Source organism: Ochotona curzoniae, unplaced genomic scaffold (genome assembly GCF_017591425.1).
Source record: "Ochotona curzoniae isolate NIBS_2020 unplaced genomic scaffold, NIBS_Ocur_1.0 contig_1274, whole genome shotgun sequence".
NCBI classification, from domain to species: Eukaryota; Metazoa; Chordata; class Mammalia; order Lagomorpha; family Ochotonidae; genus Ochotona; species Ochotona curzoniae.
In genome coordinates this window covers 28,126,756-28,148,930 of record NW_024465023.1, presented here as the reverse complement: position 1 = coordinate 28,148,930, position 22,175 = coordinate 28,126,756, and the positions used below count along the sequence as shown (strand labels likewise).

The 22,175-nt window shown below is 40.9% G+C and overlaps 1 protein-coding gene across 1 annotated transcript in view; it reads right to left on the bottom strand.

Moving 5' to 3' along the window:
* The window catches only part of SMPX (small muscle protein X-linked), a 59,748-nt gene that overhangs the window by 25,711 nt on the left and 11,862 nt on the right, over positions 1 to 22,175 (bottom strand). Inside the window, exons 3-4 of the mRNA XM_041002061.1 lie at positions 13,813 to 13,899; positions 7,559 to 7,707 (exon numbers count right to left, since the gene is read on the bottom strand). Of these exons, the coding sequence (XP_040857995.1) occupies positions 7,573 to 7,707; positions 13,813 to 13,899 (222 nt within the window). The 3' untranslated portion in view covers positions 7,559 to 7,572. The remainder of the gene's footprint in view (positions 1 to 7,558; positions 7,708 to 13,812; positions 13,900 to 22,175) is intronic.

Sequence of the window (22,175 nt, the reverse complement as noted above, 5' to 3'; positions counted from 1 at the left end):
CAGAAAGCCATTGCCTTCAGAGAAAGTGAATAGAGCATCTGTAATTGGGTCAAAGCAGGGAGCACTTCAAAATTGAGGACAAAAAATTTCCAGCAAACCACAGGGAAGACATTTGGAGGTTTTTTTTTTTTTTTTCCTCTCTCTCTTTTTTTAAGTTCAGTTCTATGTAAAATGATAAATCAATCCTCTGTCTTCTGGCAGAGGGAAAAGGTTATGAAATCGTGATAAGTCAAAGACAATGAGAAATAAATCATCTTAATTCTGAAGACTGCAAAGCCATATGACAAAAATCCTTATGATAAAATTTAAAGTGGAAAAGCGAAATACAAAAAAAAAAAAAGTCCCTAGGACCAGCACAACAGCTCAGTAGCTAAATCCTCACTTTGTAAGCACTGGGATCCCATATGGGTTCATGTCCTGGCTGCTTCACTTCCCATCCAGCTCCCTGCTTGTGGCCTGTATCCATGTGGGAGAACCAGAGGAGCACCCTCGCTTCTGGCTTCGGATCAGTTCAGCTCCAGCTGCTGTGGCCACGTGGGAAGTCAACCAATGGATGGAAAATCTTCCTCTCTGTCTCTCCTTCTCTCTGTAAATCTGTCTTTCCAATGAAAATAAATAAATCTTTGTATTTTTAAAAAAACTGTACCTGTGCTATGAATAGTGTTACTGGGAAAAAAATGTATAAGGATAAACCATTCTTGTTGACTGTTTCCCCATCCCAGATGGGATGTACCATTTTTTGCCCTTTGGAGATGAGAAAACAGCAACACAGAGCTCAAAGGTGTAAGTAGAAGGAAATAGGACGAATTCTTCATGACTGCTAAACCGCATATTGATAGTGACTTAATTATATTGCGTTCCATATGCAATCCCAAAGACTAAAATGGCAGATATAAAAGTGAGTATTATACTAAAATGGCAATTTTATGTGTAATTTTAAAAATTTCCCACCTTCTATTACATTATAATACTTTTCAAGCAGATAAATTTTCTAAGCTTATTATGCCTTACCATTTGAAAGGAATGAGGTTTTCATTAATACAGTAAAATTCATCATAAGTTTACCTAAGATGATAAAAGGTATTTTCCCAAATATGGAGCTGCTAATATTAATATTGATTTGCTACTGGCTGAGGTATTTTCCTTTTTTAACATAAGCATTTACAACTACAATTTTTCTTCTAAGCCCTGTTTTATTTTATTCCATAAATTTTGATACACTGTATTTTTGTTTTTATTCATCTCATTTTCTAATTTCCCTCATGTGATTTTGTTTTTTGACTCACTATTTAGGAATATGGCACACATATATGGCACACAAGCTTTAAATCCCCAACTTCCTTCTGTTGCTGATTTCTAATTTCATTCTATTGTAGTCACAAAACATGCTTTGCATCATTTCACCCTTCTAAAATATACTCAGATCTTGTTTTATGCCTATTATGAACAGTGCACCAAGTGGTAGTTTTTTGTTTTTAACAGTTTATGCTTTGTTTTTTTATTTTTCAAAATGTTGACTAAGTTATTGCAATGATACAAACACCCAAAAGGGCCAAAAGAATATTAATGGTAGGTCAATCTCGGAAGATACCACCATGATTGCTTGTTTATTGTGTTCAAAATATCTCATGCTTACTCACACAGGCTTGTTTTTAACTACAAGTGTTTGAGAAACAGTTTCCCATCCACTGGTTCACGCCCCAAATACCAGCAATGACCAGGGCTGGGCAGAGCTGAAGTTGGAAGCCTCAATCCAAGTCACCCAAGTAGGTGACCGGAACCTAATCAGTTAAGCTACCCCCACCATCCCCCAGGCTCTGCACTGGTAGGAAGCTGCAATGAGAAGCTAGAATGGGGCATCAAGGGAAAGCACTTTGATGTAGGACGTGAGCATCTTAACCATTCAGACCAAACATCCACCCCCACAATTGGTTTTATACTGTCTCTATCAATCTCTCTCTCTCTCACTCTCTCTATGATGACATAAACAGAAGATGCTAGAAGTAGAGCAGAACACTGGAAGAAGAAGGCTGTATATAGACTAAAGGTTTGTGCTCCCCATCCAGGTTCATATGTTGAAACCCTAACCTTGCAATGTGATAGTGTTAGGGAGTAGGGCCTTTGGGAAGTCAATAGATTTAAATGAGGTTATGAAGGTGGGGGCATTATGATGGCATTACTGTCTATATAAGAGAAACAGGCATCAGAGTATTTTTGTCGACTGTGAGAGGATACAGCAAGAGGACAATTATTTGAAAGCCTTTCCCAGAACCTGACCTCAGCTATTCAGCCAACAGAACTATAAGAAATATATGCCTTTTGTTTTAGCTATCTAGTCCCTGGTATTTTTTGTAGCATACATAGATAATGAAGTCAGGGGCATACCTCCCCTAGTAGGGCCTTATAATGAATCCTTTTAAATCTACAAAATCCCAAATCAAGGCTAGTTAGCCAGTGTGAGTTACTGAAAAAAAATAACTTATTGTTATGAGGTTGCATCTGAGTATAGGGGAGTTGCACAGAGCTCCAACTCACTCTCATTTACCTAACTTTGGCAATGTTGATCTGAAAGACGTGATGATGCACAGGTGCAAGGGCTTTCCTTGACTCTTAACAGCCCATCATTTCATAGGTTTTCACTAGTGTGAACATTTCAAAGATACTGAGATTATTAAGGTTCAGTAGAATTTTGCATTTTTCTGAAATGTTTTTTTGTTTTCCAGAGCTCCATTAGTCCCATGGCTTTCATTCCTGCTAGCTTGATGTTTATGTGCGTAGCGATAGAATGATTATAACGCTTTACTTTTTGACACTTTCATTTTCGTGTAACTATTACATTTTTGCCACTTTAATAGTTATTTTGTTTTTTGCAATTCTTTGGTGTCATTGCATTATTCTACTACTTAAAGAGATGAGATGGTGTGGGCAAGTTGTAGGGTTTTATTCTGCTCTACCCTAGGACATTCAGAAGTAGTGCTTTAGAGAAACTATCTGCTTTCAACAGGCTGGGGCCGTTTCATATATCCACAGACCATTTCAGGACCTCTGTTTAAATCATTCCATTTCTATTGTGTCTTTGAGATTGGCTCTGGGGCCAGTGCTGTGGTACAGCGGGTAAAGCCACTGCCTGCAACACAAGCATCCAATATGGGCAGCACTTTGAGTCCTGCATGTACTACTTTCAGTCCAATTCCCTGCTAATGCATCTGGGAAAACCAGCAGAAGATAGCCAAAATGCTTGGACCCCTGGTACTCAAGTGTAAGACCTGAAAGAAGTTTCTGGTTCCTGGCTACAGCCTGGCCCATCCCCAACTGTTGCCACTGTCCAAGGAGTGAACCAGTAAATGAGACATTCTCTCTCTATCTGTCTATCTACACACACACAAACACATATACGTACACACATATACATATGTATATACTCATATATGTATATATACACATATAATATACTTTCAAATAAATAAATCTTAACAGAAAGAAATGAAGAAAGGCAATTTCTCTGAGCTGAAATTGTTGCAAGCTCTCCCTCTCCTAAGTGATAACATTAAGCATGTCTATTTGTTGGTGGGTCATAAACAGTTGTGGAATAACTTCTGTCAATAAGCTGCTATTTCCTTCTTGTACTGTTGTCTTCCTTTTGAACTGGTTTACTTTTGCATGCCGACTTAAGTGTGCTATGGGCAGGGACCAGGTTTTATATCTGTACATCTTTAGTACAGAAAGAAGGACATGCCCATGGTACAGAAGCTAGTTACAGTGGTGTTTTAATAAGTACCCATGGACTGATGTGAATAGGAAGAAGCAGAAATAACCACAGAATCTATTTAGAAACCAGTCCTGAGCAGGTCTTCAGATTCCCTAGACAGCTGTACATGAAGGCTCGGGGACAAGCAGAGATGCTGACAGTGGGTTCCTGTGCTGGGCTTGTGAGAATCTTAATAATGATGTGGGGGCTGGTTCAGCGGGGTAGCAGGCTAATCCACTTGCAGTACCAGCATACCATGTGGGCACAGATTCGAGCCCCAGTATTCCATTAATGACCCCACTCCTTTCTAAGGGCCTGGGAGAACAGCAGATGTCCCAAGGCCTAGAGTCCCTGCACGTACATGGGAGACCTAGAATAAGCTCCAGGGTTCCAGCTTCAGACTGGCTCAGCTGTAGCCAGCAGATGAAAAAATATCTCTCTCCTCTTTCCTCTCTCTCTCTCTCCCTCTCTCTCTCTCTGTGTGTGTGCAAAAACTCTTTCAAATAGAATAAATAAATCTAGAAAAAAAAGACATGAAGAAATGTTTAAATAATGCAAGCAAGCAGACATGTGGATGTATGGTGGAGGGTATCTGATTTACAGACTCCACTGTAGGTCCTGCGTCTTCATCTGCCTGAAAGACTTGCTAAATTACCACCTGATTACCTTAAATTAGAGCTAGATGCATGCTGAGATTTGCATGGCTGAACACCCTGCCTTCCCTGCCCCAAGCCCTTCCAGTTGCCTGCTTTGGTTGCTGATTGGATCTAGGTCCCAGGTCGTTTTCCACAAGCTTTTATTCCTTATTCCTAACATGCCAGCCACTGCCCATTCTGATTCTTTTCCAATAATACTTCTAATACATTTCTATGTACAATCCTACCTAGCCATGCCATAGGACATAAGAAAAAAAAATCTAAAGTATCACTTAAATGGGATTTCTGATCTCAGACAGAAGGAGATACTGCTCTGGCTTAAATGTACATAGTATGTTAATACTCATAAAGTAGACATTATTGCCATACTGAAATTATTCACTCAGCTAATATCTGTTCAGTCAAATAATTTGGCAATACAGGGTGAGGGTGGGGACAAAAGTTGACCCACAAAGAAGGAAATATATCCACGTAGTGAGGGCTTAAGTAATGAACTAGTCTAGGTTATTTCCCACCCATTAGTCCTTTGAATCACTCAATGTTAAGAAATGCTCTCTTGGGCCCAGTGCAATAACCTAGTGGCTAAATCTTCTCACATCCACCAGGATCCCATAGGGGCAGCAGTTCATGTTGTGGCTGCTCCATTTCCCATCTATCTCCCTGCCTGTGGCCTGGCAAAGCAGCGGAGGATGACCCAAGGCCTTGGGACCCTGCATACAAACGGGAGACTCGGGAAGCTCCTGGCTCCTAGTTTTGGATTAGCTCAGCTCGGGCTGTTCACTTGGGGAGTGAACCAGTAGACAGGATATTCCTCTTTTTCCTTCTCTCTGTAAATTTGCCTTTCCAATAAAAGTAAATAAATCTTTAAACAAGAAAAAAAAATGCTCTTTCTGTAACTGCAGACCATGACCATGCAAGTCTTGACATGTGAGGCATATTTATAAGAGAATAAATGAGCTAAGAGCGAACCAGCTATTACCGCTCCTATAATAAATAAAGATCACTGCTTAGCTTAAACCTTATAATTCAGATCAGTTACTCTGACCACTTAGATTTTCGCATGCCTATAAGAATAAAAACAAATAGACCCTTGAGTATTTTTACCTTAGAGTTTATTTAAGAGGGAATCATTAAAGTCTTCTCTGAGAACATGAAGAAGCAAAACTGTTCTGGATTCTCTGCCACCTTTTCAATATTTTATTCGGTTGGTAATGTTTTCCATTCCTTGTAAGAAGACAGCCAAGGCTAGTAAATCAACCTCTTTGCCCAGTAACACTGCAAGATTCTCTCTGAGCTCATGTTAAAACAGCATTCCTTTAACTTTCAAAACCAAATCCTTCTGAAACTGGAACTGAGGTTAAATTTAGGTCAAGATGGATTTCATAAATGCAAAAGCCTTTAAAGTTTGCATTAAAATTCATGCATCTAACTGAATGGCTTTGGTTGGGTGATAGTAATAAATATTACAAAAAAAAATTCATTTCCCTTCTCTAGGCTTTCTCACAAGGAAGTTCTGCAGCTTTAGCCAAAGGTTTTGGAAAATTTTGTCAGCTTGTAACACAAGCAGGACTGAGCATGATATACTAGGTCATCAGTTTGTTCCATTTCATCATAAATAATAGCAAGTGTGTATAGCCACATGTCAGATCAGTTCCTACTCACATCACCTCATCCCCTTCCAGATTCCTGGGAGTCATTCTAAGGTTAGAGAATCCACTGTGTTTTCTTCTACTCCTTTGTTCTTTCATGCAACTGTGCTGAAAACACCAGACACTGTTCTTTTAACTCAGAATGGCTTCTCTTTCTAGATGGTAATGAAATCTTTTTCACAGAACTAACTTGCAAATATCCTAGTAAGTACATGTAAGCATGACACAAATAGTGTTGCCACAACACACTGGATTATCTCATAGAGCATTCTGTTCTTCATTTTGTGTACAGGAGAAGACAGCGCAGGGTCCAATCTGGCTTGCCTCTGCCATCTCTGTGGTCAGAAGATTGCAGCCCAACACCCATGGTGAGTGTGTGCACCGTCTGTAAGTTATTGAGTGGGGATGGGGGAAAGGACTTGAAGCAGTATGAAAAGTAGGAGACAGACTAGTTAGACCTCCTTTTAAGGAGCATTATAAGTGGGAAAAATTGGTTTCTCTGAAACTCATCTCAAGAATGGTGGTAATAGTTGGATATTATGAAGCTTAAAAGAAATAATTGATATAAGACTGTTTACACAAAATCGTACATATAAGTGATTCATAAATGTTTCCAGTGTTCAGTATATAGAAGTTACTCAATAAATATTGGTTAAATAAGCAAGTCAGCAGGTGAATGAATAATGAATGAGCCAGATAAAAACCTGTCGATATCGATTATTCTCCTTTAGACTTAAACTTAGACTTAAGAAATAAAATACACAATGTGTGGCGGGCTTAAGTAATGTTGGAGAAAATGTTTATTTGCTCCCAGAGTCTCCCAGGAGAAAGGAGTGATAACTTGAGCCAATTCTACTATGCCCCCTGCTGGCATCATTTCCCTATCAGTTGGAAGGAACCAAGTCTGCTATAGCCTCACCAAGGGATGCGTATTGATTAGATCCAATGCAAATAGAAATAAGATACTCAACTGTGCCTGCAGTGCTTTGTCAGGTGATGTGTAGAGAGTTTTGAGCCTACCCTCAGCCTCCATGCCAGTCACTCCAGGGTCCTTGCAATCTGCCTTATACAGAGCTGGGTTATTTGTTCCAGGGCTTGAATCCTAGTGCTTGCCCCTTTCACACTTCCACACCCTTTGCTCCTATGACTGTCTGGCTCAAAATTAGTTCAGCATCACGTTTTTGGGTATGTGGGCAAGGATAAAGGGGACCTCCCTGAACTCCAAAAGGAAAACTCAAGGCTCTTTCCCAAGCTTCTTTCCTCTTCCAACGTTATCTTTTCCCATCTAAAATGAGTGACCAGAAAGGAGATGGCAAGAGAATGTCTTCGATTTGATGTCTGACTGCTTACAGAATAAGAAAAAGCCCAAAGCCTAGCCTTCCCAGAAAATTGCATCAGAAATGCTGGCAAAAATTGAAGGCCCTGGCACTTGATAGATTCTTCTGGAATTCCAGACTTCTTCTGTGGAAGAGTTTTTAAGGCAAAGAAAATAGTTTTTCACTCACCTTTTCTATTTCAACTATTGCTCAGCTTTGGGGACATATTTCAGTTCACTTTTAATATTCTGGATCTCCGATAGGTTAACAGCAGGTCCTGGAAGTTTCTTAGCTCCTGGAATTGGCTTCTTCTCCTCATCTGAGGCAGGAGGAGCACCCTGAAGACAATGGAGAAAGAAGCGCAGCAAAGAAAATGATATTTTATCTTTCTGAATCATGAGTATGAATCAGACAAAAAAGCCCTAGAGCAAGAGCAATGTCAGTGGCTGATCTTGGCAGAGCGTCTTTCTCTTGTTTTGTTGAGATCGCCTCAGAGTTTCAGTAGGATCTCTTGAAGTTTGTAGAGGAATGTGCAATGAAGTAAAAAAACAAACAAAAATAAGGAATATTCATATGACTTAGAATACACTAACGCACCATTCAGAGCACCGTAGCTAATAAAAATTACCATCAGCTAGAACGGTTGATGATTCCAGGAGAAGTAACTTACAGGATTATAATTAATTTGGTACCAGATGATCCTAAAATGCCTGCCAGCAGAGATTTGTAGCACATCACTGCACAGCTGCCTTTTACAGGACTTAGCCCTCAGCTCTCATTTTTGTTTAGGATGTAGTGGCCACCAACCCATGTTCCAGTGATATCTTTGGGAAACACGTCTCCCCTATGGCTTTGGAACATATTTTGAATCCTCAGTCACTGAATGCTGCTAGGTTTAGCCTTAGGGTAGAACATTGCCTGGCACGTGAGTCTTGATGCAGTTTGAGTGATTTACCTGAGGATGCACCATAGTGACAAATCTTTGCCTGCATATGCATATATCAGACACACAAGTAACAGTAGCTATAAAACAAGATCATTTGCTGTGTGGAGTTCAAACTCATTACCACAGAAGAAAGTTGCTTGTTACTCTGTTCCTCTTATTTGCTAGAGCTGGGGAGGGTTCGTATTTTTTGCAACCTTAGGAAGGAATATTGGATCACTATGGCAGCCATGAGAAAGCTCCTTGGATTGATTTACTGCTGGTAGGGTAACTTAATGACAGCCTCAGTTGCTTGACCCTGAAATCTGACCATCACCCGAGGTCATGCTTCCCATGGCTGCCAGTAGTCATTGATGGAGTGTGACCAAAATCCTAAGGTGGGCCAACTCCTGGGAGACTTGGGAAACCTGACAGAAGCTTGACCTGAGAAGTGTGCTAAAAGGGATCCTGAGTCTGAGAAACTTCTATATCTCCCTTTATGCCTCTCTGTTTCCCTCATTATTGTTCCATGGCTCTTCCAGCTTTCTGCAGCTGCCTCCCCTTGTTCTTTCCAGATGTTTTCCACAGTCAATATTTTGAACATCCAGTCCATTCTGGACTGTGCCTCTTGAAGGATCCAAACTAGCAATCTCCATTGTGAGACTGACAGGGCTCCATCAGCTTGGCTGGACACTGGAATAATGAATACAGTGTGGGGAAAAGGAATAAGAAACTGTATGTTCACCTCTAGTGGAGTCTTATGTATCCCTAAGTTACTTTAACATTTGGGTGTTCAAGTGGATGCTGTGTGTGTCTGTCTAGCTCCTATGTCGAGTTCTCAAATTGGTTAGAAATTACAGAAAACAAAAGATCATCAACCTTCTCCAAGCTCTAACAGATTACTTGGTAGATATGTGCTTTATAGAAATGCTTTAAAATTGCTTATTATACGGGATGAGCAGACACATAAAATATTGAGGTGCTTTTCTTCTACTAAAGGCTAATGGTTTCCCTTGCAGTCATTTTCTCTGACTCTGGTACAGTACTGATGAAGTAGCTAAGTGTCACCACACAAAATGATAATGGAATTCAACATCAACTGTACCTGCTGTAAATATCTGGAAAATATTGTTTCCCCAGGTCAATGTACAGAGCCGTAGGATTGAATGATTTTCTTTCTGCATGCACATTCATCATTTATAATGTAGTGTTAGAGGCAATCATTAAAACTGTATAACAGCCACATGGAGGACTAGGGATTCCAACATGTTCTTTCCTGAGCTTCCGAAAAGAAATTTTTAACAAGGCTATAAAGTGATATTTTTGAGATGTGCAACAGTGAAAAGAAAATGTTTCCTTGCTTATAAATATTCTCACGGTTGTTAGGTGGGTAGATCTTAATAAAGAAGCATGAAAGAGAAAAATGTTTCTAGTTCCTTCTATTAAATTTTGGAATAAATCACATTCACTACCTTTGTAACATCAAAATATCCTATATTGGTGCATTGAACATATAAAACCAATATTTTTGTACTTTTAAGGACACTTCAGAAAGTTTATAGAAATTAAATTAGAAGATAAGTTTATTTTGCTGCAAAAAATGAAATACATATTTTTATAATGTGCATTTTCATGAAGACCCTGTATTGCATAAGTTTCAAGTTTTTGTACCAATGTTTTGAAGTGCCCTTGTTATGTGTCTTAGTGTAAAGATTTATAATATTAATATATGCAGATTCATAGTGATAATGTTTTATGTTAGCCATCTTCTTTTCAAATTTTAAAGCTTCTTTGTGAGTAAACTAAGGCAAACACAAAAAGACCACATGATCTCACTCATGTGGAGTCTAAAAAAGAAAGATGAGCTCATAGAAGTGGAAAGTATAATGGCTGTTAGTAGAGGTGGGGGAAGGAAAAAGGAATAGGGGACCGAATTGAGAAAGGTTGATTTATGAGTACTAGGTTATGGCTAGGTAAGGAGCAAGAGGTTTGGGGTTTTATTGCCCAATAGGATGACTATAAAATATGTTTTGTATATTTCTGTGTAAAAACAAACTAGAAAATAGAATTTGGATGTTTTCAGCATAAAAAACAATATTAAGCGTTTGAAGAAACAGGGTTTGTTTGTTTGTTTTTAACCCTAGGAGGCTATTGCCTAATGTATAAAATATCACATAGTACCCCATAAATAGGAACAATTTTATATGTCTCATAAATTTTTTTAATATAAACATTACAAAATAAGAATGAAGACTCAATGTATTGTGCTTTTATTTATCAAGGTCAGATTTTTATTCCATTTGATTTGAAAAGATCACATATAATTAAACATTGAAAGTGGATATATTTAGTGATTAGATATTATGCTATTGACTGAGGAAGGGGTTAATGGTAGTGGATTTTTAAGTTAAATATCTCATAAAATACAAATACAGACATATATGTGTATATGTACGTATGTGTGTATGTATTTGTATTTGAGTATTTTGTGAAAGAATGAGAGAGATTGATTGATTGGTCAGTCTATCAGCTACTGGTCCACTCCCTGAATGCCTGCAATAGCTGATGCTGGGCCAGGCTGAAGTCAGGAGTCAGAAACTTCATCTGGTCTCCCATGTGGGTGGCAGGAACTCATGTCCTTGGGCCATCATCCCCTGCTTCCCAGATGCACTAGTAGGAAGCTAGATTAGAAACAGAGACAACACTCCATCTCAAGCACTGTGATATGGAATGCAAGATGCCAACCAGTGGTTTAACCCACTGCACCACAATGCTCACCCCTTCTGTCATCTTTTAAAACCATGAAACCAAATTCCATTTCTCTTATGAATCAATTATTATATTTATAGTCAATTAAAGCATGAAGGAGCAAGATGGTTCCATTTGGTAAATACAAGTGTTCTCTTTTTTTCTTTTGCAAATAAATTTTAGACTTAAAAGGGAGGCACGGAGCACAATTTTGATTTAGCAAAACAATGTTAGAGAAGCCTTATTAGCCACAGCACCAGCTTTGAGAGTTGCTGTTTCCCTTTGGGGGTCACAGAATCTTTGTAAGATTAGCAAAACAGTGAGCCATTTTCCAACTGTCTTCTTTCATTTCCCTTTTTCCAGATACCCCACAGAAGTTTCCCCTGTATCCTCCTTAGGTGAGCAACACAGTCCAAATGACCTGCTTATTCTGGCTCAAATGCTGAAGCTGTAAAAACAGCAGACCCACTGCTAGCTGCTTGAAGTACCATGGAATAATTCATTTAGTTATCTCATGAATCCAATAAATGAGGGACTATCATTATCCTGTCATTTCAGGAGGTACAGGCACAGGAGGGCTAAGAAACTTGCCCAGGGCCACACAGCTCAGAAGTGGCTGAATCAGAATTAAATAATGTGTTTCTGTCTTGTAAAGGGACCAGCTGGAAAGGGAAATAATTAACAGAAAAATCCCAACATGCTATTTTGTGGCTTACTAATGATGGTGTTTCTGTCAGAAGAGAGATTGGAGAGGCTTAGTGGGGCCTTGGCAATACCCTCCAAATCACTTCAAGCAAGCAGCTGTTTGTCTTACACAAAAGACCACCCTGCTTATTAGGACTTGGCTGCAAAGCCTCTGTGTGAGGCACATGCCAGTCTCTGGTGGAGCCAAGCTCGCAGAGTCTCGGGCCCTGAGAGCAATGCAGAGGGTCCCCAGAGACCAGGAGGGGGCTGACGGGCCTTGCCAGACTGCCTAACTTACATCCCTGCTTCCTGCTGGCCTGCATCCTCCTCTTCACACCAAGTAAGGGTATCAGTATCAAAACAACAACAACAACAACAAAAACCCTCCCCTGTTAGAGGGGCACTCACCGACCCTAGCAGAGGTGGCCTGTTCTGTCCAAGGAAGGTATGTCATGATCTCTAATTTCTATAGTAATTCGCATAGTATAGGGTGAGGCAATGAATTCCAAATCTATGAAAGGAAACAATTTCAGGTCTGCAAAGTGGATGGCAATGATAATGTGGAGGGCTGACACTGTAGTGCAATTAAGCAGCTGCTGACAATGCCAGCAGCAATGGTGGCTCTAGGTACTGTTGCTCTGCCTCCAGCTCTCTGCTAACTCACCTGACCTGGCAGCAGAAGGTGGCCCATGTACTTGGGTCCCTGCCACCCTCATGGGAGACCTGGAGTTCCTGGCATCTGGCTTAGGCCTGACCCCAACCCTGTTTTGCAGGCATTTGGGGAATGACCCACTGGATTGAAGAACTCACCCTCTCTCTTTGTTTCTCTACCTTTCAAATAAATTTTTTAAAAATTAAAGATGTGGATTATGAGGGAGCTTCCATAATTTTGTAGAAAAATAAAATCAAATGATAAGTTTATGTTGGTGCAAAAAAAAAGAAATTCATAAATTTCATAATATGAATTTTCCATGAAGTTATTTAATGAGCCCTCTTATAAGTCATTTTAAGTGTTCCATTTCTAACTATACCGCAAAAGGTGGCTGTAGCCTCAAGCTAACCCGTAAAATCCTACTTAATCCACCTACAAAAATTGAAAAGCCTTTTGATCTCATTACAAAGATAGAACACAGTTTCTTATGCCTTGTGGTTTTATTTAATTCAGTTTTTCTTAATTGGGGCTGATGAATGCTCCAAATCTTTTTTTTTTTTTTTCCTTTCAGCATCAGACTGCCAGGTCTTATGAGAAAAGTCACAATTGAACAAGAAATATGAATATCTAAGGAAGGACTCTTCCTGATACAGTGTTAATTCTAGCTTCTGTTTCAACATACCTGAATGTAGGGGAAGTAGTAAAGAATCTGAGAGGAAAAAGTGCAGGCTTGATCAATTCCCTTGTGCAGCTTGCTTTTCAGAGGAAACAGCCACAGATTTTTTTTTTTTTCGGTTTGAATCCACAAGCAGTCTAACCGGCCTGCCCCTTCTACTCCTGCTTGGGTTCACCACTCCCCGGAAGCTGTACTGGAAGCTCACCTACTGCTCAGTTCGGCAAAAGCTCCCGATTGAAAACCTAGCAATCTAGTGAGCTTCACTAGAGCAAAAGCATCTGCTAGACTGTATCCCCCTTCTATGCCCCAGTGCAGCCAGTAGGCTGGCAGTTACAGGTGCTCGAATTTGGCTGAAGGGAAGGGAGACAGGGGACTATTTCCTGGCCAATTGAGCAACACAAGCAAAGGAGTATTCAAGTGTTCTTCCAAACATCCCTGGGAAATAAAATTGAAAGATAGGCTTACAATGATGAAAAAAATTGGTAGGTCTCCAAAATATTCAAGGAAAATGCCAACTATGGAAGAAATAGACGTGACTTTGAAAAAATTGCAAATGAAAACAAGCTTAGTTTTTTGCATTCCAGTTTTTTGCCACAGAATTTGTGAAGTCCCCATGTGTATATTGATTTCCTTACACACAGCCCTTCGTCCTTTCCTTTGTCCTGGAAAACCAGCCTACGCCAAGGTTCACATTTTGCCTCTGCCCCCTTGGAGAGGATACTGGCACCACCTCACTGAGCTGTACTCTGAGCTGTCCTCACCTCCTCCGTCTCAGGATTACATTCTTTTCTTCTGGGGGGTTGCCCGGCTCCTGGCCGAAAGGCTCCCATTGGGATATTGATATTGGCCTAAAAGAAAAAAAGAAAAAGAAGGTAGATTCATCTTAAGCAAACAAAGAAATTGCACTGACATACTTAAGACAGGAAGAAATGAGAAAAACTTGATCCACTAAAGCACATCTTCTGAGCTTTTGATCTCAGGAGAAATGCTTTACTGATAGCATAGAAACATGGAAAGGAGAAGTTGACTTCACATTTATTGTAGATTTCTAGTACTGGTCATTAGGCCTGCACAATAATCTTGCAATTTCCTTTGGGGCAGAAGAGCCTGAATAGGTTGGTTGGCTGTTGCACTCCTGTAGTGTATATTACTTCCCAGCTTATAAGATAAGGAAGAAGTACATATGCCAGGTAAACACTACAGATCACCTGTGGTAGCCATTATACACCTTCACGTTCCTTCTGATCCGTTTAGAATGCTGTGGGGCAGGGGCATTCCACGTTCCTTCTGATCCGTTTAGAATGCTGTGGGGCAGGGGCATTCACACACCCCTAAGCCACCTCCTGCTTCCTCCAATGTCCTGTGGCTACTCCAGCATCACCTTAGGCCCCTGGAATTTATGCTCTTCTACCTTTTCAAGATACCTGTGTGGGCCAGTAAGGAGAATACTGCAAAATCAAGTTCCTCTTTTTTTTTTTAAGTATAATACAGTTTGCTTAACTTGAGAAACATTTAAGCATCCTAAACTTACAGAAAATAAGGAAATATTTAAAAAAATGTGTCCCAGCTACAGGCAACTGCCTGGGTTGCCCTGTACCTAGGCAAATGTTACACTGCTGAGAGAAAAGCAGCTAAGGCTATTGGGCATTCTGAGCCTGCTTTATGTCAACTCTGTGTTAACTACACCAGTGTGCCAGCATAGTTGCCTATTCTTTTTTTTTTTTTTTTTTTTTTTAAAGATATATGAGGAAGGTGAGGCTTTCCAGGCCAGGGCTTCCCACTCAGGTCCCCAGGCAGGCGGACTGCAAATTGCCCAGAGAAGGGGTCTGGGGACATATTGAAGTGGAAGCGCTGATGACATGTTTAACAGGGGATTAAAGATTTCTGGGGGCTTCCACAGACTGGGTCACTGTACTTGAAGGTAAACAAGGGACTTGAGACGGAATGGTTTACTAGCGGCAAACTGGAGGGCATGTCTGGGTCAAGCCAAGGAACCCACCCACATAGGAGACCTGGGTTGGACTAAACAAGATTCTCTCCTGCCCACAGGTGCATGCAAAAGCTGGAACTGGGGTCATACCTGGCTGGGCTGGGCCACAATACTTGTTCACAAGTATTGGAGAAGGAAGTAGGCCATATCAGGCAGGGTTGCAGCACAAACCAGAAAGCAAGAGAACTGGATCTGAAGGCAGATTCAGTAGAGGATTTGTGGGCCCCCTTCTAGGGGGGCTGTAGCATCTGCCAGTTTATGAGAGCTGGGGGTGGTAGTGGGCTAAGCCAGGCTAGTCCATGGAACTCACTTGAGAGGAAAACACTCGACACAAGAGCAAGGGCTGGGAGGAGGCCAGGCAGGGCCAGGCTAAACCACCCATCAGCACACTCAAGGGTAGGCCCTGAGGGAAGACCTTGCCAAGCATGGCCACGGCATCCACTGACATACATGAGATCCTGGTCCTGGTAGGGAAACTTGGGGAACTCCCTTGCTAGGCTGCAATTCCCTCTGAGGAGCACAATAGCTAGGGTTAGGGGTGGGCCAGGACAGGCAAAGCTGCAGCACTCCTCAGCATTTCTATAGGTCAGGTATGGGAACAGGCTGAGCTGGGCCAGGTCACAGCACCTGCTGGCATGCACAAGAGCCAGGATAGTGTTTGGTCTAGGCTGCAACACCCATCAGTGAGAAATGAGACTATGGGTAGGCCATGCCGGACTGGATCAAAGCACCCACCAGCACACACAAGATCCAGGGCTGGGAACAGTTCTAGTGGGAGAACTTTGGGTAAGAACTCCTCTGCTAGGTTGCAGCCCCCATTGGTGAGTGTGAGAGCCAGGGCTGTGGGCAGACCAGAATGGGAAAGGCTGTAGCACCCATCAGCATGCATGTGGTTTGGGGACTGGGTTTGGGAGCAGGCTAGACTTAGCCAGACTCCAGCACACATTAGCACAACCAAGATCTAAAATTGGTGTGGGACAGAAAGGCTGCAGCACCTGAAGGCATGCATGTGGACTGGGTCTGGTGTTGACTGGACTGGGCCAATCCACAGCACACACTGGTACAACCGAGAGCCAGGACAGAGCATAGACTAGGCAGGGTTGGATTGCAGTACCCTCCAGTTAACATGAGGGCTGGAGGTGTTAACCTAGGCTAGGTTGCTGCAACCATAGCAAGAGCTGGGACTGGGGGCAGACCAGGCTGAGCCAGGTTGTAGCACCTGCTGGCAAATGCTGAGACTGGGATAGAGGGGTGCATCTCAGACTGGGCCTCAACCTATTGACATACACTGGGCCCAACACAGTGTCAGGGTGGCCAGGCTCATGGTGCACACCCCAAGCATGACTGCTGCAAAGATATCTTCCCCACATGTCAATGCCATGCAAAGAGCATCTTGAGTTTGTCTCCATTGTTTTGTTCTTTTTACAAACTAAAGACATATGCTAATGCTAACGCGAGAGCTCTAGCCAATGGCTGTAGAATTCACGCCACCTTATACTTTAAATGAAAAGGCCAGCAACATCTTGGTAATGCCTGTCACACCAACAGCTAAGTGCACAGAGGAGAACCTGGCAGCTCCTGCTGATTTAAAAAAATTTCTGGAAGCAATGCAACTTTGATACAGTTTCAGGCCATCCAAGGCCACTTCATGTAAACCATGTGAAGTCATATGAATCCATGACTATTTCGTGTAAACCCATGGCCATCCTATGTAAACTACCAGCAATTTCTTCAGCAGTTTGAGCAACTACAATATGATCATGACTGAATTTTGTAATTAAATCTAATGAGGGCAGTAGACGCATCTCCAATGAGAGGCGGGTCATGCTTTTCTCCCACTCTGAAGTATTCACAGAGATAGACTGTTCTGCTAGCCCTCCTCCTTGTGTTCCTCTTCTGCCATTTTCTGAGTAGTTTTGCTGAGGCCTTGTGTACGGTTGCACTTCCATTGAGACTTAGAATTTCCACCTCTCTCATATTTCTCGTTCAGCTTCACCTCCTGGGTGAGGTGAGGCTGCTTTTCACTGCCACTTCAGCTACTCCATATGTCACCTGGCATTTGGGTCACATCCCCAATAGAGATGCCAGGATTTGTAGTGCTATCTTGGGGTGAAATTATGAACAGAAGAATCCAGATGGTAGGTTTGTAGGGAACCAAGGGACCTTGTTTTCCTTGCCTCCCTTAGCTAGCCCATAATCATTCATTTCTTGATCATGGCAGACATTATCTGCCTTTGCCATTTCTTCAGATACGGACTTCTATTTCCCAGACATTGTCTTCCACATCTTAGAGAATTCCTTGGAAAACTCTTCAAAATGGACAGAGGTCATTGAGTTTTTCTTCTTGTGTATGTCTGTACAACGAAACTGCAAGCAGATCGAATGTGTCCATGCAGATAATAAGAGATGCGAAGGCCTAGTGGACTAAGGCTAACAAGCAAGGAGTATTTTTTTGCAAAGATTTATTTTGGGGGTCTAATACCATGGCATAATAGGTTATGCTTCCTCTAGTGGAGCTGGCATCCCATATGGGCACTTGTTCAAGTCCCAGCTACTCCACTTCTGATCTAGCTCCCTGCTAATATGCCTGGGAAAGCAGCAGAGGACTTGGGCCCTGCATCCATGTGGGATATCTGGAAGAAGCTCCAGTTTCTCTCTCTGTAAAAATCTGCCATTCAAATAAAATAAGTCTTTTTTAAAAAATAAAATCATTTTTATACAGAGGGAAGGAGAGACAGAGATCTTCCATCTGCTGGTTCAATTCCCCAGATAGCCACAATGGTTGGAGTTGAGTCAATCTGAAGCCATGAATGAGAGCTTCTTCCACGTCTCCCACATGGGTACAGGGGCCCAAGCACTTGGGCCAGGTTTGTCTAATTTCCCAGACCATAAGTAGGCAGCTGGACTGGACGTAGAGCAACCAAGACTAGTATCAGCACCTATATGGGATGCCCATGCAGCAGGCAGAGGCTTAGTCTACTATGCTACAGCACTGGTCCCAAACATTTATTTCTTATCTATTTGAAAGTCAGAGTTACAGAGGACAAGGACTATTATTCATCCACATTTCACTTCCTAAATGGCTGCAACGGCCAGAGCTGAGCCAGGCCAAAGCTGGGAGCTTGGAGCTTATTCAAACTGAAGCTCTTTTATGGGATGCCAGCACCACAGGCAGAAGCTTAATTTGATATTCCACAATGCTGACCCCTAAGAAGTTTGTGTGTGTGAGTATTTTATCAGAATATTCCATATATACTAAAATGTAAGCATAGCACAGTTTTCAAGCAAAGTATTTTTATTTTAGAAAACCTAAGGCTATGTTTCTGTGTTACTTCTCTTGGTAATAGAAACATCAACTGTTGGGCCCGGCGCGGTGGCGCAAGTGGTTAAAGGTCCTCGCCTTGCACGCCCGGGATCCCATATGGGCGCCGGTTCTAATCCCGGCAGCCCCATTTCCCTTCCAGCTCCCTGCCTGTGGCCTGGGAAAGCAGTCGAGGACAGCCCAGGGCTTTGGGAACCTGCGCCCGCGTGGGAGACCCAGAAGAGGCTCCTGGCTTCGGATGGGCATAGTATCGGCCCGTTGCGCTCACTTGGGGAGTGAATCATGGGACGGAAGATCTTCCTCTCTGTCTCTCCTCTCTGTATATCCGCCTTTCCAATGAAAAAATAATAAAAATAAATCTTTACAAAAAAGAAACATCAACTGTTAAGAGTTCTCATAAGACAGGGTGGCAAGATGTATTGTGTATAATGGCAAGTATAGAGTCATGTTTGCCTCATTTCCAGGATGGATATAAAATAATTGTGTTTTACAATTGATAGTGTCTTGGGCTGGATGAAATTTCATAGACACCTGAAATAGGATCAAAACAATGGAAGATGATCTATCTGAGACCAATAGGCCACTTCCATTGCTACAGTTTGGGTGAAAGAGGGGAGAAGACAATCTATGGACTCTTTGGGAGAAGGTTGGTCAGTTAAAGATTTAGTTAGATCACACTCTCCCACTCCACTTGGTGAGCACGTACAAGGGGCATGTGCTTAACAGTGAGTTCACCTTAACGCATTGTTTCTGAAATACTTTATTACTAAATTAGCCCATTCCATCAAATCGTATGCTTGATAGTAAATTGAGTTTTTCAATAAGGGAACATGTAAAGGCTATCCATTATAATGTATTAAAATAAAGCACATGCTATAAGATGACTGTTAATTTCAATGTGCATGCAGCCTCCCCATGGGCTATGGATAGCTTATTCCAGTGAAAAGAACCCAGACTAGAATTTGCTACAGATGTCTTTGTATTTAAAAAAAAATGCTAATTGCATTGTCTGAAGTTCACTGTTTGAAGTATGAATGTTAGATTGCATTGATTGTTTTCAAGCCTCTTAACAAAGGAAGAAGGCAAAAAAAAAAAAAAAAAAAAATCGAAAAACTAGACTGTAAAAATCAGCAAAGGGGGATAGTTTAAACACACACGCCCTCACCAAAGTCCCAGGTTACTGTCGTCATCTATCTTCTGCTCAGGTTCAGTGATTTACTCCAACTCAAACAAGTGGTAGGAGGAGAAGCCAGAATTCCAAATAGAGGCTGCCTGCACTTACAGAGATCTTTTTATTCTACAAACTCATTTTTAAAAGAATCATTGAATTTGGTTGCAATTCTCACTTGCTCCAAAATTCTCTAACCCAACTCTAAAACTGAGGGTTTACACTTTGACAGTGACCTTCAAAAACAGACACAAATAATGAATAATTCAAGAACAGATGCCAAAGAAAAAGTACATTGGAAAATGGGCCATGAATTCACAAACTTGAAACTTTTTTTTTTTCTATTAAGGAATCTCTCTAGAATCAGGAACCTATGTGATTTTGGTTTGTTTTTACAGCAAATATGGACAGAATAAAAGGATTCTGAAAACATGTCAAACATTCAAACACTGATGTGCACCACTAGGGGGGAATGTAAGAGAATTGCCTTGTCAGTTGTGGCTTGCATTATACCCGTAAGGAGATGCCTCAAGATGTTCCATTAATTTAATTGTAGAGCGGTATTTCAATAATGTATTACAAATTGTAGCCATACAAAAGTTCCTTGTAACTTGAATTTCATAAAAATATGTCAACCTTTTTAAAATATAGCTCCCAGTTTAAATCTAGAAAATGCGGCCATATTCTTGTCCTTCTCATTAACTTACCCAGTGGTTGAATACAAATGAAATACAGTCTCTGAATACTGGGTATGGCATTTGCTACTCAAAATGTGTTTAGTATATAAACTAGATTTTAATGAAAGAATCAAAGAAAAGATTTAACATCAATGACCTAGAGTTGATAAATTTGGACTTTCATCTCCATGCAAATTCTGTAAAAATGAAAAGGAAGTGAGATCTTGGGTTTCTTTTTTCTGTTTTATTATGCAGTGCTTGGTATCTTTTTTCCTTCCTTGAGGTTTTATTCACTTCAAGTATTTAAAAATATGCCTGGATGCGGCAGACAAGGTGCATTATTTTTGCAAGATACATATAATTTGTTGTATCCTCCAAGTTGGGAATGGAAAAAAATCTGCTAGATCATCTTTTGCCAGAATAGGATACATTTCCCTGATAGAAGACCTATCTGATGTGAAATTAATACTATACTTGATCTCACCAGGAGAAGAAAAGTAGAAAGAATTCCCTGAAATTTAATCCTACTACTCCCTTAATTATTTGTATTGTTCTCTTTGCATGGCTCCAGGCTTTGAGCCAAGAGCATTCTGGACATAATATTCCCTCCACAGCCACTTTAATGTAACTTACAATGGAACCACATCTTCTCCCCTGGAGGTTTGGAATCTGATAGCTGCTAGCCACTGGGTACTAACAATTCCCATTTAGCTTTGCTTTCCACAGGCATTGTTCCCTTACCTCTTCATCCTCTTTTGCACACCTCTCCCACCACCACCACTCTATCTCTCCTTTCCTGAACCTACTGTAAATTTTCTGAACAGTTCTGAGGTTTGGGGACTTTCCTCTTATTGCTTATGGCACAGCAGAGGAAATTACATAGTCCAGTATTTCCTTCTGCCCTTTCCTACTGACATAATTCCAGGCATTCTGAAAATGGAGCTGAATATGACATTTTGAGATTTGAGGCATCTTTATAAAGTTTCAGAAGAAGGTATGTCTTCTCAAAGCTGATTGTAAAATGCAATTCTTATTTGATATCTTAATCTAAAATATAATACAGATATAGACACGTTACACACGCATCTCCCAACTGAAATGTATTTAATCTGTTTTAAAATAAAATTCTATATTACTAGAATGCATAACTGCCTAGGAACTCTTGAAATGTGGGATGGGTTCAAAACACACAAAACTTTCCCAATCAACATCATTTGAAAAACTCCTACTCAATCACTTTTCACCCATGATGGCTCATACTGAAAGCACTTCTCTTTTTCTGCTCAGAACAATTTTTTTCTCTTCTGTAATTTCCTACATGACTCAAATGTAGTCTCATCATCCAGAGAAAAGCAGATTTCAAGAAGGTACTGAAGAGCTATTAGGATGATGTGCACAATTAGGGGCAGCTTGTATTTCTGAAGTACTTATAAAAGTCAGCAGCAGAAAATGACTTCTTTCAGCCAGCACCTGATTGCTTGCCTCGTGTCACAAACAGGCAGCTGTGGTCAGGTCAGCCCTGATATTCAGCTGGAAGGAACACAGAACCCTCTTGAGAGTCACACTGATATGTTCAGTTCCTTGTTACGCTTACTTCAAAGAAACCAGCTCTAGAAACCATAAACAGTATATTGTAGTTTTCTTAAAGTTTATATAAGAAAGAAACAGTACATCATGATCAAAGAAGAGACCTTGGCTCTACATTAAAACAAGAAGTAAGCGAAAGCTAATTTTTTATATTTCAAATTTAAATAAAAGATTGAAGGATAGCACATATCCTTATACATATTAGCTTTAATCATATTGGATCAACTGAACAGCTATGGTTGATAATAGTCAATTCCTTAAGCTGAGACTCCCATAAAGGTTATACTTAGCATCCCTAATGCATATTTGCAAATATTTTTTGTCTTCTATGGAGACTGCTTTCTTCAATAGAGCCTTCATGCCCTTGGCAATGGGGAGTG